At 31.4% G+C, this 16059-nt stretch overlaps 2 protein-coding genes across 2 annotated transcripts; both read left to right on the top strand.

Moving 5' to 3' along the window:
- Window positions 1-419: 419 nt before the first annotated feature.
- On the top strand, window positions 420-2963 carry LOC145559554 (peroxidase 27-like). Its single transcript, XM_081620969.1, has 4 exons — window positions 420-681; window positions 1001-1192; window positions 1359-1524; window positions 2385-2963. Exons 1-4 carry the CDS (start codon window positions 472-474, stop codon window positions 2798-2800), a joined length of 984 nt encoding a protein of 327 aa, XP_081477095.1. The 5' UTR covers window positions 420-471; the 3' UTR covers window positions 2801-2963.
- Window positions 2964-8866: 5903 nt separating this feature from the next.
- On the top strand, window positions 8867-11231 carry LOC145559553 (peroxidase 27-like). The gene is made up of 4 exons (XM_081620968.1): window positions 8867-9064; window positions 9756-9947; window positions 10067-10232; window positions 10816-11231. Exons 1-4 carry the CDS (start codon window positions 8867-8869, stop codon window positions 11229-11231), a joined length of 972 nt encoding a protein of 323 aa, XP_081477094.1.
- Window positions 11232-16059: the final 4828 nt, after the last annotated feature.

The following is a 16059-nucleotide window of genomic DNA, read 5'->3' as shown; positions in this document are numbered from 1 at the left end:
TTACCATCCAATTTAATGATATTTTGCAAGTTTAAGATTACTTCTAAAAGTAGTGATAAAGTTAAGAGTTACATTAAAAAAATAAAAATAAATAAATCACATAAAACAAAAAGTTACATGGTATATATTTTCCCTAACAAATTACTACTATATATTAGTGTTGTATTTATGTAAGTTGAACCATGATTAATCAAAGAGTTGTCATTATTTGTTGTCATGGTATCATCTTTGATCAACCCATATGAGCTAACGTGCAATTTCTTGTATTTGATAATTGCATGTAAATGCATGTTTGCAATAATTTATTTGATTAGTTTTTAAAAAATATATCAAAGTCGTTTTCATGTGAGAAGATGCCATAAATTGAAGTATAAAACGCGAACATTCTTCCTGCAACATTCAAAACAACATTCCTAGAAGTACATCTTCTAAATCAATTTTATCCTAGCGAAGTAACTTAGATTATACAACATGGCAGACCACAAATTGTCCTCAATGTTTCTTGTTTTCGCCACCATATTTGCCATGGCAAATGCTCAAGGCTTGAAGCTTGATTATTACAAGACTTCATGCCCCGAAGCCGAGGAAATTGTTGAAAGAATCACTAAGCAATACGTTAGTCATGTTCCAAACTTTGCTGCTGGTTTGATTAGAATGAACTTTCACGATTGTGCCGTTAGGGTATGTCTCTTTTTATACCTTAACTTGTCTTAAAATATAAATATCTGTTACAGAGTATTTTTCTCTATTTATAAATTTGATCGGATTTCGACTATATAAAATAAATGTACAAATTAAAGTGACAATTAGGTGCTCCAAATTAGTTCTTTCAATCAATTAAAATCATATGTTGTTCATGATTGCAATTTTGTTTCTTATAACCACCAATAATTAGCCTATCATGTTTGCGTTGACTTTTAGATGATCATGTTGCCAAGTACATATTTAGTCAAATGAACGTGCATAATAGTAATTGATGGTATTGATCCTTTCTTTGTAGGGCTGCGATGCTTCTGTACTAATCAATCCAACGTCTTCCAACAACAAGACAGAGAAGACAGCCATTCCAAACACAACACTCCGAGGTTTTGAGATCATTGATGCAATCAAGTCCGCACTAGAAAAGAAGTGCCCTGGTGTTGTTTCTTGTGCTGATATCTTAGCTTTGGCATCTCGAGATGCTATTACCACGGTAATAATTCAAATTTTAACATAAACCTATCAATTTATATATATATATATATATATTTTTTTTTTCTTATTTATAAAATGTAAAATAAATTTCATATGTGAGTCAAGACTATGCAATCTATTTACTTTGTTCTATTACTAAAACATAGATATTTACTTTCTTACAGATAAACGGTCCATGGTGGGAGGTTCCAACAGGTCGAAGGGATGGGAAAGTATCATTGGAATCAGAGGCCAATGCACTTATTCCATCACCATTTTCTGACGTTACTACCCTTAAACAAAACTTTGCAGCTTTAGGTCTTTCTGCTAAGGATTTGGTGGTTTTATCAGGTAATATTAACATACATTGTAGCAAAAAAAAAAAAAAAAAAAAAAAAAAAAAAAAAAAAAAAAAAACTTTCTAATATATATATATATATATATATATATATATATATATATATATAAAGGAAAGTGTTCTACATAGCCCTTAAGGCCAGGCTACATATAAGCATTAAAAACACTGTAAAAAATTGTTTACATGTATAAAATTATGACAAAAATAAACTAATTACGCTGATCTACATTTGTTTTTGACATAAATTCCTAATTTTATATAATTTCAAGAGAGTTTTTAATGCTTATATGTACTCCCTCCGTCTCTTTATTAGATCGGAGTCACCTTTCTCATTTTTCACGGGAATTGAGGTTTTTGGTAAATTCCTTAAACAAGTACCAAAGTACATTATTTGCATTAAAAAACTAGTGAGAGAAAAAGAAAAAAAAAAAAGAGAGAGGGAGAGAGAGAGAATAAATAGTGTGTCATAAATGACGAGAACATTTGACACAAAAAAGATAGAGGATTCTAATAAAGAGATAGAGGTTAAAATTGTAAAAAATCACTTATTAAAAATGAAAAGATTTTTATAATGAAACTTTAATATTAATTTGCCAAAAAAAAGTAGAGGAATCTAATAAAGATATAGAGGATTAGAGGGAGTATAACATTACCCAAAAAATAAAAATAAAATGACATTATTAGTTTATTACCATCTAAAAAGTCAATGCATTTTGTGGCTCTCATATCATACACAGGTTGACACACACAAGCACACATTTACACAAAAGTTCTATTCCGTATAAGCATTTAGGTTTTGCAAAAACACAATTTTGTACATTGTATTAAAAAATTTCCCTTACATTTTTTATAGGTGCTCACACCATTGGAGTTGGTCACTGCTTCATCATCCGTAGTCGTTTGTACAATTTCACCGGAAAAGGTGACACCGATCCCACACTGTCACCACATTACGCCGACTGGTTGAAAACTAGGTGTCTTCCTATTGCAAGTGATTCGACATCTTTTGTGTTTATGGATCGAATTACCCCTAAGGTCTTTGACGAAAAGTACTACACTATGGTAACCCAAAATAGGGGGCTCTTCGTGTCGGATGCCACTCTTATGACCGATCAAGAAACTAAAAGTTACATCGAGACCCAAGTTAAGACCAAGGGATCAACTTTTGCTGATGATTTCGCGGTGTCTATGACCAAAATGATCAATATTGGTGTGCTTACTGGAAGCCAAGGTGAAATCAGGAAGACTTGTGGTGCAGTTAATCAATAGATTGAAAAATTCAACCTATTTGTTAAGGCTATTTCATTATATTCGTTACATTAAGTTTTATTTTTTTATTTTTATTCTCTTATTGCATCATGTCTAGGACCAGAGAAATTGGCTTCACAAATTTTTTGAATTTGAACTTGTAGCTTATTATTAATAGGGGTGAGCAAACCGGGTACCCGGTCAAAATTTTAGGACCCGGACTTGGAATTGGTTGGAACCGGCTCCTAAAATTCGGAACCGGAATTGGAATTGGTTAAACCGGGTCCTAAATTTTAAGAATTGGAATTGGAACCACTGGGTACCGGTTCCGGTTCCGGGTACCCACTTATGTATGTAATTGTTAAAATATAATACAAATTATAATTCTTATTTTAGTTAGTATCATTATTAGTGTTTAATACTTATATTTATATATGCATTAAGCTTTTTGTATTCATGTTAGGTATTAATAATACTTTTTTTATTGTACAAATTAGATACATTTAACATATTTTTATTATTTAAAATTTATTTAATTTAGGATATATTGGGTAACCGGGTACCCAACCGGTTCCGGGTCCAAAAAGTTGAGAATTGGAATTGGAATTCGTTATAACCGGGTCCTTAATTTATTACCCGGAATTGGAACCACCGGGTCCAATCTCGGTTCCGGACCCGCCGGTTCCTAACCAGTTCCGGTTCCAATTCCGGGTACCCGGAATTTTTGCTCACCCCTAATTATTAATGTTCAAATGAATAAATTTTCAAAGTGAATGATTTTAAATAAAATTTTGAGTGTATCAAACTTCAATTACTTATTCAAGAATAAGTTTTTATCATAAGGTGAGGCACAAAGACCATTTTAGAAGAAAAGCACACACATAAGCCCAAGAGAGGTTTCATTTCAAAATCATATGACAACATAAGGAGTAGCTCACTTAAGTTATAAATAATTGTTCATTGTTTAATTATTCCATGTGGGACAACAACTCACACTTGAAACCTAACAATCTCCCCCTCAAGTGTGAGTTCGAAATACTCCCCCTTAAGCGGAAACTATATATGCACCCAAACCCTTAAAGCACTCCGGGTGCGAGAGGCGACCTAACTAAACCATTGGGTTTGATACCATTGTTAGGAAGAGACGGTCCAACTGAACCATCAGGTTTGATACCATTGTTAAGAATCAAGGGAGAGACAAGGAGGAGGGAAAACCCCACCCATAAGTCCAAGTAAGGTTACATTCTAAAATAATATGACAATAGAAGGAGTAGCTCACTTATGTTATAAACTAATTATTCTTTTTTTTTTTTTTTAATTTTTCCATGTGAGACAACAAGTCACACTTGCAACCTAATAAGTAGATAAAAACATGTGGGCGTAAATTTTCTTTACTAAACTAATGATTTTTATTTTCACAAATTCTTATATGCTGGTGGTGAGTCTAGCCATTATAGAGGTTATTTCTTTAGTATTATAGGGGCTACTCAATCAGTATTATAAGGGTTACTCGATTAGTATTACTGTGGTTACTCGGTTAGTATTGTACTTATTAATTACTTCGGTCTTTTACAAACGGTCACATGGTGTGACAAGTCGTACACAAGATGCATTACTTTAGTTTTTTATTTATTCAACCAAATTTTTAATTTTTAAAATTACACCAGTTTATAACTGTAGGGAATATTTCAAGCATCCCACACTTGAGCCCCACTGTGATCATACACTTAAGTATGGTGGCGTCAAAAGGGAAGAAAACTAGAGCAAAAGAGTTGCCAACAAGTTTTAGGAACTTGTAAACCGTTCACAGGGTGAAGGTTAGATCCCTTCACGATCCTAGAGATCGCTAACTCCATAGTGGTCCTGAACCATGACTGCATATTCGGGGATGAAGGTACAAATTCAATCTAAAAGAGATTGAACCTATCCTAAATATGCCTCTACTTTATTCTTCTCATATTCATGTGCGCTTCCTAACTAACATACAATCATTATATTAACCCTAAACCTGTTTAATCTATGTTTGTTGAATATCAATGCACAAATAAATGTATTATTGGCGATCACTTGAATTAAAATCATATTAGCCTAAATAAAATTGTTAATTATCTTATAAGCGTAATTTCAATTACAAATTTCCTTTAAACCTACAAGAGAAGGCGTGATCAAGCAATAACAATAATATATCAAGTAACATAATAACTATTGATACAACAAATCATCATCATCAAAATAATATCAATCTCATCAAAGCATAATATTAGCAAGATCCTAGGCATGATACTAACAAGATTAATAACAAATCTTAGCATGCCACTAAACAATAAAGATCAAAGCTTTAGCCCTAACATGATACTAACATGATAGAAGAAATAGGAAGCAACCTAAACATGATACTAGGTTTTAATAAATAACATGCTAAGATGATACTAGGAATTAGAATAACCTAAACATGCTTTTTAAAGAAATATAACAATGAAATTACTCACTTTGTTGCCTCATATTTCTTTCTATCAAAACAATACACACGTTAGTAACTTTAATAAAAATATTAAATAATATATCTAATCAAAGAATTGAAATAAGATTTGGGACAAAACCCTCAGTATCAACCTTTCACATCTAAGGTGAAAGCAACTTCGAGCTTGGCTAGGTGTGTCTAAGTCTCGTGATGGACGAATGATGTTTTTGAAAAGGTAAGGCTTAGAAAGAGGGAAAAAGAATAATCATCTAGCTTTGAGAGAAAGAATAGAAAAATGATTGTTGATGATTAAAAACAGGAAAATATGACCCTATGTATAGAGAAAAACGACCGAAAATGATTAGAAAAGAGTTAAAATTTGGACCGGAATAAATTCCTTTTGACGTGGCAAGATAAAAAGTATCACGGTGCGATAAAAATAGTTTTTTTGCAGATTTTGTTTTTAATCATATCTTTTGATCTAGAAGTCGAAATAAGTCATATAATATGTCGTTGGAAAGCTAAGCTCTTGAACTCTACTTTCCAACCCAATTAGAATCAGATTAAAATATTTTGAAGAATAAAATATATGGACGAAATAGTATGGAAGGGTGTTAGTTTTGGATAGAGTTTCGTATTTCTTTCATATCTTTTTCGTTATAACTCGGAATTAATATTATAATATATCATTAGAGAGAAAATTTCAAGGGCTATCCAACCATCTATGATTTGAATTAAAATTATGAGGCACAAAAATAATATTTTATCATCTTTCAAGGTCTTTCATTTTGAATAGAATTAGGACTTTCAAAAAGAGGAGTTTTATTCATTTTCAAATTCTTTAATCGTATCTTTTCAAAAAGGATAATTAAGATCTTTTAGAAACTTATAGAAGCTGCTAATTAATCCTAATTGGTTTAGGAATATAATTAAGATTAATGGACGCTCCACATGTCATTGGGTTGCACATCAAACTCGTTTAGACCCAGTTTAGTATTTTGACCGGAACTTCCTCGTTATAACTCGGAATTGGGCTTATAATATATCGTTGGAAAGGTCTTTTCAAACCCTATCCAAATACACTATTATTGGGCCCTAATTATAGAATATACTAAACTGGATTAAGCGTTTTTCATAAATAGGATATGAAATGAATGATTTTCGAAAATAGAAATGAATTATTTTTATTTAAACATTTTAGAAATTAAAACTGAAGAATTCACGAGACTCTTTCAAATTTCACCTCACTTGATATCAATGACGTGAAATGTACTTATCACTGAGTTTGGTTTTTCGGAAGACATAATCAGGTGTCTACAATAATGCTATTTGTAATTTTTAAAATTACACAAGTTAAATTTGTTTTGAATGGGTCCCATTAAAAGTCCTAGTCTTGATGGTATTCAGCCTCTCTTTTACCAACAGTTTTGGGAAGACATTGGGGTGGCCATTCATGAGTTTGTTGTATAAATCTTCTCAGCCTCCCTTATCCCTGATAATGTTAACCATTATTACATTTCCCTTATTCCAAAGAAAGATCATCCTACTTCCATGTCTGAGTTTAGACCTATCTATAGGCCTTTGCAATACTATCTATCAGCTTGTCACAAAAATCATTTCTTCTAGGCGTGTTGCATCGTGTTATAAGTCCTTTCCAATCCAGTTTTATTAAGAACAGGTGCATGGGTGATAATATCCTTCTTATTAAAGAAGTTGCTCATCAGTTTCATAAAAGCAAAAAAGGTAAAAATTTGATGGCTTTAAAGTTAGATCTTGCTAAAGCTTATGACTGTCTGGAATGGTATTTCATTTCAGATACTCTTTCTTACTTTGGTTTTCCCCTTTCTGTAATTAAGCTGAGTATGCATTGTGTCTCTTCCATTCAAATTTCTATTCTTTGGGATGGAGAGATTACCGACAGCTTTAAGCCTTTAAGAGGGATAGGACAAGGAGATCCCCTTTCCTCTTATCCTTTTGTCTTATGCATGGAAAGACTATCTCTTTTGATTGAGAATAGTGTGAGGAAATGTAATTGGAAGCCTCTCAAAATTTTTAAAAACTACAATTTTTATCACTTATTCTATGCTGATGATGTTTTCTATTTGGTATAGCCAATGTTCAAAACTTAAGTAATATAATGAGTATTCTTAATGCGAGTTTGGTGTTTTTTTCTTGTTTAAAGGTTAATGATCTCAAATCTAGTATTATTTTTCCCAGTAAAATGGATTATAATATTAGGCATCAACTTGCTACATTATGCAATTTCAAGTCTAGTTTCTCTTTTAGGAAATACTTGGGGATTACCCTTAGTCCAAATAAGCTGAAAAAAGGGGATTATTGACTTATAAAATGATATAGCCCAATCATGTTCATAAAAATTATATACTCAAGGACGTTATTCGTGTCCAAATTAAAACTAACGCCGAGTATTGATAAAAATCTACCGTTTACTTTGAAGGTTGAACCAAACATTAATTTGATAAGGAACAACTGCAACTTTGCAAGAGGAATCTTAATTCATTTGGTTGACATGGGAAATAAATTTCCATAGAAAGTTGTATTTCATGGGAATTATTTTCCAAATGAATTTCCTAGAAATTTCTTTAAGTTTGGTTGTGCAATGGGAAATTGGAATTCTCATGAATATTATTGAATGAACAAGGAGGGGCTAGGTAATTTACGTCGTACATTTTGTGGAAAGTGGAAATTTCCATAAATTCCAACTTCCCCCATTTTTGCTTTTTTTATGTCAACCAATCAACTACCCAAATTACAAAATCCCATGAATTTTAACTTCCCCCATTTTATTTTATGAGGCAAACAACAAGACTTCTTAATAGGTAGAAGAAATCAGGATCACCCTTTTCCTTTGATCCTTTCTCTATATATGTATCCTTTTTGGTACATTCTAATTACTTTGAGCAAACACTAACCACTCTTTTATTTTGAAACCGAGAGAGTATTTACGTTATTACATGTAAAAATTAACTTAGCCTGTAGTTGTACATGTAACAATATAACAAGCTTGTCTAGGGTGGCGATTAAGATCAATTATTATAGTCCGAAGCCATCAGCCGCCCTTAATAATTTGGGATAGTTGTTTCGCTCCTAACCAAAATGCATGAGAGCACTAATTTAACTTCATACTATTAATGACAATTTATATCTATACAATAATATATCATTAGAAAAAACAATAATATTTCAAAAAAAATTGCCTTTGTTTGATTATATACATAATACATGTCAGACAGTAAGATAATATCAATCGAATAAATAATCATAACAATTAAGTTTAGTCATTTACGGATTATTTTTAGAGTTGTTGTATTTAAGTTAAACAATTATCAATCATCATCATAATACGTTGTAATTATAACATCTTCTGCCCATATGATATAACGTGCATTAATTTAATGCATTTGATATTTTGCATGTAAATGCGTGTTTTCTAATTTGGTTTTGAGATTGTACAATATTAATTTATCTCATGTGAAAATATGCCATAAATTTTAGTATATAATGCAAACATTCTACGTACAAATTTATATCATACAAACTAAATAATCCTAGAAAAATATACTCTAGAGAAGTAAGCTTACTTAAGCTAAGATATATAATTCAGTATGACAAACCTCAGGTTGCTCGCGCTCTTTCTCATTTTTTCCATGGTGAATGCACAAGGCTTGAAGCTCGGGTTTTACGAGTCTTCGTGTCCTGAAGCCGAAGAAATTGTTCATAGGATTACTAAGCAATATGTTAGTCATGTTCACAACTTTGCTGCTGGTTTGATTAGAATGAACTTCCACGACTGTGCTGTTAGGGTATGTCTTTTTTACTCTTTTTTTTTTTATTTTTTTTTTTTGTTGCATACTTCTTCCGTTTCTATTTAGTTGACGCGTTTGATTTAGGCACATATAATAAGGAGAGGAAAGAGAGTAAGAGAGAATGAAAAAGCAGGTAGGGTAACTTGTAAATGTAAGGTAAAAAAGTTACCCCAAAAGAATACGTGTCAACTAAAAAAAAACGGATGTAGTATATGTCAACCAAATTCTTTAAATCTTAAGTAAGAAATTATACTTTAAATAATCTACTACTGTTAATAGTCATAAGTATTATTAGAAGTAATCTAACTTGGTTGATTAGAATGGAGTGTGTATTATTTGACATTTATGACTCTTTATTTACACTAAAAAATAAACAAAAGAACTAACTAGCTTGTATGTACCTAAGGTGTTTATTAATTATTATATTATATTTAGTAACGAACTAAATTATAATTTGTATATTTTTAGTTTTGTACAGTACATGCATTATTACAATATACATGGTAGTTAGTTCCTCATACAAGCTGTTATTTTTGTTTGATGTTTGAATTGAATTATTATCGTATGGTCATTAGTCAAGTGACTCAATTACGTCAATATCTTATTCAAACTCAATCAATAATATTCTTTAATGGTAATGTTACACAAATGTAGTAATTAATTAATGGCTTTGATCCCTTGTTTGCAGGGTTGTGATGCTTCCGTACTCGTAGATCCATCTGCTTCTAACAACCAAACAGAGAAGACAGCCATTCCCAACGAAACGCTACGAGGGTTTGAAGTTATAGATGCAATCAAATCCGCTCTAGAAAAGAAATGTCCCGGTGTTGTTTCTTGTGCTGATATTTTAGCTTTGGCTTCTCGAGATGCAAGTACAACGGTATAGTTACAATCAAACTTTGAAAGCACCAGCTGCTAAGAGAGATTATTATGTTAATACAGAGTAATTATATACTTTCTAATAACTCAACAAATTACTATCTTTTTATATTGGTGCAGATAAGCGGACCATGGTGGGAGGTTCCAACCGGTCGAAGGGATGGGATAGTATCATTGGCTTCGGAAGCCAATGCTCTTATACCATCACCATTTTCTAATGTTACTACCCTTAAACAAAATTTTGCAGCTTTGGGTTTTACTGCTAAAGATTTGGTTGTGTTATCAGGTAATTTAATCAAGTAAAATTACATTATTGTCCATTATACATGTTTATATATACACACGTTGTTGCATAAAAGTGAAAGTGTCTATTATCTACGAACGAGCAGGTTTTGTATGGATCTGGTTTACAATAAATTATTCAAGATCTAAAATTTAATACTCTCAAATAATATAATCACATTGACATAATCACTTTTTTAAATGAAATAGTTATCTTGTTATAAATCATATTTTGAATGACATAATCATATTTTAAACAATTTAGTGAAATGATATAATTATCTTTTGAATAATATAATTATTTTTTGAATGATTTAACTGTTATTTGATACTTTTTTTTAAAATGAGAAATTCACTGTTCGAATGATACATTTTCATTATAATCAGTTTCTAGATGATATAATCATTTTTGTAAGGATATAATCACATTTCGTATGATATATTATTAAATAGTTGGGTGCACAATAAATAAGTTATTTTGCATATTTTAAATTTTACCTTTACGAAATTTAACTAACAAGTGGATGTTAAATTATTTGTTACGTACTTTTATATTAAAAACTTGTCCCTTAAATAATTTTACGTAGGTGCTCATACTATTGGTGTTGGTCACTGCTTCATCATCCGAAATCGTTTGTACAATTTCACCGGCAATGGAGACACCGATCCTTCAATATCCCCAAAGTATGCCGAATGGTTGAAAACTAGATGCCCGCCCACTCCAAGCGACATGAAATCTTTTGTGTTTATGGATCGAATTACCCCTAAGGTTTTCGACGAAAAGTACTTCACCATGGTAACCGAAAAGAGGGGGCTCTTTACATCAGATGCCACTCTTATGGATGATCAAGAAACTAGAACTTATATAGAGACCCAAGTTAAGACCGCCGGATCAACTTTTGCTAAAGATTTCGCCGAATCTATGACCAAAATGATCAATATTGGTGTACTCACGGGAAGCCAAGGTGAAATCAGGAAAACTTGTGGTTCAATTAATCTATAAATTGGTTACTTGTATTTGTAATGATGTTTTCATGCATTGCACAACAACATCAGAGCTTTAATCTTAATGGCGAGGTCAGCTACAAGAATCGAGAATTTTTCTTTACTTGTACTGGTCAACTATGATCCTCTTACACCATTATTTGTTTTGTGGGTAGAGGTGTTCGTTCCTTTGAAAGATTATTTAATTTCTTTTATGTTTTGAATTTTTTTTAATAAATTGTACTTGTTATGTTTCGTAGAGCTGTTATTCTTTTGATTTGTACTTGTAACATGTTTGAATAAGAAAAATTAATAGCTCCACAAGGTTATATGTTGAAGGAAAATTTATCATAAAGGTTACGTAGTCGACATTGTTAGAAAGTTTATAATATATTTTTTTTGTGTTTTACCCGGTTTACCCTTTGGGTTAATCCGGATTCGGGGATCAGTTCTGGGTGGTTAGGTTCCAGTCCCCTCCCAATTTTTGTTGCGGGGGATCGAACACGAGTCCTCCCTACCAAGTGTAGTCTCAATCAGCACCACTATACCAACAACCAATTGGTAGAAAGTTTCTAATATATAAACGTGTTACGTGTATCCCATTTAAATTGTAAGGAGAGTTCTTTGATCGAATTTCAACGATTGACTTTATTTTTCGATCATTTACCCTTTATTTGACTCATATTCAAATTAAAAAATATTATTCTTTCTTTAAAATAAACAACAATTTAAAAAAGATAATAATCCAAAAAGGGCATGCTGATTTTCTTGATATTGATAACTGAGTTATTATTAAACAATTATATTACCACTAACTAGTGGATAATTAAAAAAAAACCTGTTTATAAATACATACCAATCTACACCAATGTTACAAATCATTTCATACGTAACAACCCACTTCTAGCTTTTTGGGAAATTATCAATGATACCCTTCAGGTTCTGACTTTTATCAATGATACACATCATTAAACTTTCATTATCAGCGATTCTCCTATAATTTAGCCATAATTGCTACAATGATCATAATGCTAAACAAACGATAAGTACCTTCAATATGACATGGTTAATGGGATGACTTGAGTTGACAAAAATGCCCCCCACTCATTAATACCCCCCCCCCCAAGCCCAACCAACACCATTTAATACAAAAACAAATTTGATCGTTCATCTCCTTGAGCATTTCCCCTGTTCTTCTTCTTCTGAGTAACCCTAATTGATGCTTGAGTGAAGCTAGGTCCTTGAAGATTTAGCGGTTCTTTGTAATTCTAAAGGTTAGTGCTTACTTCTCTTGTGAATTTTGGTGATTTTGGTTTAAATTGTTAGGTTTAAGGTGGTGTATGCATCTTTGTGTAATTCATTTGATTTTGTGTGGTAATTTGCAAGTGTTGTTGTATTTTAATATGAATTGTGCTCAATTAACATATGATCATGCTATCTTGCTAAAATATATTTTTAATCTTTTCAAATATTAAAATACATTTGAGGGTGGAATTGTGTTTGTGATTGCATGAAACAATGTTACTTCTAATTTTGCAAAGTAATGTGATGTTTTGGAGTGCTAATTTTCAAGTGTTGTTCGATTTAGCTATGAATTATGCTAAATTAACATATAATTATGTTATCATGCTAAATTTTTAATCTTTTCATATATTAAAATACATTTAAGTGTGAAATTGTATTTGTGTTTGCATGAATAAGTGTTGTCACTTGTGATTTTGCAAAGTAATGTGATGTTTTAGTGTGGTTAAATTAAGTGATTTTATACTGATTTTGCAGAATGAATGATAAGGTTTTGTTTTGATTTAAATATAAGGTGCATAAAATTTATATTAAAGTGGACCTTGATCAAGATAAATTAATTGATCTAGTGTCCGAGTTTAGAAGAAACAAATTAGTTGCTGAAAGAGCTAACCAAGCACTACTTGATGAACCTCCACTTGTTAATGAACCACAACGTGATGAACTTCCACTTGTTAATTAATGAACCACAACTTGGTTAACCACCACTTGAAAATGTACAAGCTTCCAACCCTTTTGAAGCTGCTCCTTCTGTTATTCCTACAAACCCTTCAAATTATAGAAGGAGCAAGCTAAAACCTAGGAGAATATTAAGACTTACATACCAATCAGAACCTCAATCAACAAGTCTTGTATCTCCTGTTAACTCTTCATTAGAAGACTCTGACCCTAGGATTATAAACTATGACCCGGATGCTCATTTCACTGAAATAGAAGACCTGTATGAACTGAACAGTGCTAACCAGTCTGCAAAAGAGTACAGAAGAGGTCGAAAGGAGTTTGAGAAGTATATGGACAAGGAAGAGGGTAAGGGTCAAGATAAGGCTGAGGGAGAAGAAGTAGCTGGTTCTTTTGGTGCTACAGAAAAGGGAAGAGGGAAAACGGGTAAGGCAAAGGGAAAGGGTAAAGGTAAGGCAAAGCTCATAATTTCTGGTGGTGAGAAGTTACCCCCATCTCTCATTTCACCACACACTGTTTTCAAGACACTAGCTGTTAGGAGAAGCCCTAAGTTTTCACCAGCACAGACTACTACCAAGCAACCCACTATCCTTCTTTCAACTAGTCCAAACACAAAAGGTCCAAATCCAGCTACTAACCCCACCCTTTTTAGTAGAAAAATTCCCAAGAGTATTGCTATTAGGAAGGGCATTTGTATTGGTGCTAAGGCCAGAGTCCCTAATAAGCCAAATGAGGTTCGGGAAAGCAGTAAACCAACTGTTAGGAGGAGAGTCCCTTATGATATTGAAGATGATGGTGGGGGTGAGTGTAATACCCAAAAATTTTCTATTTTAAGTTTCGAGGACGAAACTTATTTTAAGTAGGGTATATTGTAATACCCGAATATTTTATGATTTTATATTGTATATTTTATAAAAAAAATAGTTATTTTTATTTATTAAATAATAAACCTAATCTCATATTTTTATTTTAGAGTTTGGAAAGGTTTAAAACCCTATTTTAATTTAAATATGACTCTTTATTTTTAAGCGTATATAAACTATTTTAACCCTAATAAAGTTTACTGGTTGTTTATTAAAAAAAAAGGGGGTCTTATTCATTCACGCTCTTTGTCAGTTTTCCTATTCTTCTAGGCGTGGGTTTTACGAGGTCGGCAAAGAATGTAAATTATTCATTAATTCATCCTTCTTAATCTCTTTAAAAACAATAAGATTGTAGTTACTAAGCCTGCTGCCGTCTTTTTTTCTTTTTATTGGAGTTGATTGGATGATTTTGTATATTCTTTCATCCAAATTATTTTCCATCATCATGTGAATTCAAGATTTTTCGACCAAACCAGTAGAGCAACCATGCTTGTGTATACGTACTTTTGTGTTTTTGAAGCTAAGGTAATCACACGACCGTAATTAATTTTTTTTTTATTTGTTTGATTATAAATTGTTAGTATTAATTGTACTCCGTATTGTTTTGTGTAAATTTTATAATTTATGAATTATATATGATCATGATTTATATATACATGATTAGTGTGTGGTATAATATGATTCTAATTGTCGTATTATTTTGTGATATTGATTGATTGTGTTATTTTTCTAGGTTTTAATGTTGTTGTTATATGGAGTATTGTTTTGAGGTTTTAGGGTTGTTAATGCAGAGTATAATTTTTGGGCTGTGATTTAATTATTTTTGGGTACGGTGCTAGTATTATTTCCCTAAGAGTTGAGATGTTTTTTGAATTGAATTGTTATGTTATTTGGGAACATGTGCCATTGTTGAGATTGTTTATGAATAATTATTTGATCAAGTATGAGATCAAAAAGTTGAGAAATTATTGTTTTGTTCTTGGTTTGAGGCTCAGCGTTATTGTAGGGAATAATTCAAGCTTTTAAAATTCCACTAGTTTGAACCCCACTGTGATCATACACTAAAGTACGGTGGCATCCAAAAGGGAAGAAAATAGAGCAAAAGAGTCGCCAACAAGTTTTTAAGGAACTTGTAAACCGTTCACGAGGTGAAGGTTACACCCCTTAACGATCCAAGAGATCGTCAACTCCATAAGGTCATGAACCAAATAAGGGTTCGGGGATGATGGTACAAATCCAACCTAAAAGAGATTGAACCTGCTCTAATAATAGACCTCTACTTTATTCTGATCGTATTCATGTGCGCTTTCTGACTAACATGCAATCAATAGGTTTAACCCTAAACCTGTTTAATCTATGTTGGTTGAATTTAATGCACAAATAAACTATTATTGGCGATCACTTGAATTTATAATCATATTAACCCTAAACAAGATTATTAATTATCTTATTAAGCATGATTACAAGTACCAAATTCCTTTAAACATGCAATAAAAGGTCATCAAGCAATAATAATAAATATCAAGCAACATAATAATAATCATGATAATAATAATAATCATCATAAAATTATAATCATAATCAAAGCAATAATAATCATAAATAAAATAATCATTATCAAAATAATAATAATAATAATAATAATAATAATAATAATAATAATAATAATAATAATAATAATAATAATTTTCATAATCATCATAAATTATAACAATTATAATCATAATCATGTTCATGTTAAAATTAAAGCATAATAATAATAGCAAGATCCTAGGCATGATACTAACAAGATTAATAACAAACCCTAGCATGTCACTAAGCAATAAAAATCAAATCTTTAGCCCTAACATGATACTAACAATCATAAAATATTAGGAAGAGCATAGAAGACATCATAGCAATCATATTTAATATTAAAATTAACCTAGACATGATACTAGGAATCAAAATAACAATATAAACATGATTTCTACATCATAAATCAATTAATCAATTAAAGTACTT

The sequence above is a fragment of the Chenopodium album genome, chromosome 9 (assembly GCF_948465745.1).
Source record: "Chenopodium album chromosome 9, dcCheAlbu1.1, whole genome shotgun sequence".
NCBI classification, from domain to species: domain Eukaryota; kingdom Viridiplantae; phylum Streptophyta; class Magnoliopsida; order Caryophyllales; family Amaranthaceae; genus Chenopodium; species Chenopodium album.
This window is presented reverse-complemented; position numbering and strand designations above follow the sequence as displayed.

Excerpts from the sequence above, each read along its gene's own strand:
- LOC145559554 (XM_081620969.1), top strand. The coding sequence starts at position 472 with ATGGCAGACCACAAATTGTCCTCAATGTTTCTTGTTTTCGCCACCATA. Across the intron at positions 682-1,000 it reads TTCACGATTGTGCCGTTAGG|GGCTGCGATGCTTCTGTACT; the intron begins GTATGTCTCTTT and ends CTTTCTTTGTAG. Across the intron at positions 1,525-2,384 it reads GGATTTGGTGGTTTTATCAG|GTGCTCACACCATTGGAGTT; the intron begins GTAATATTAACA and ends CATTTTTTATAG.
- LOC145559553 (XM_081620968.1), top strand. The coding sequence starts at position 8,867 with ATGACAAACCTCAGGTTGCTCGCGCTCTTTCTCATTTTTTCCATGGTG. Across the intron at positions 9,065-9,755 it reads TCCACGACTGTGCTGTTAGG|GGTTGTGATGCTTCCGTACT; the intron begins GTATGTCTTTTT and ends CCTTGTTTGCAG. Across the intron at positions 9,948-10,066 it reads CTCGAGATGCAAGTACAACG|ATAAGCGGACCATGGTGGGA; the intron begins GTATAGTTACAA and ends ATATTGGTGCAG.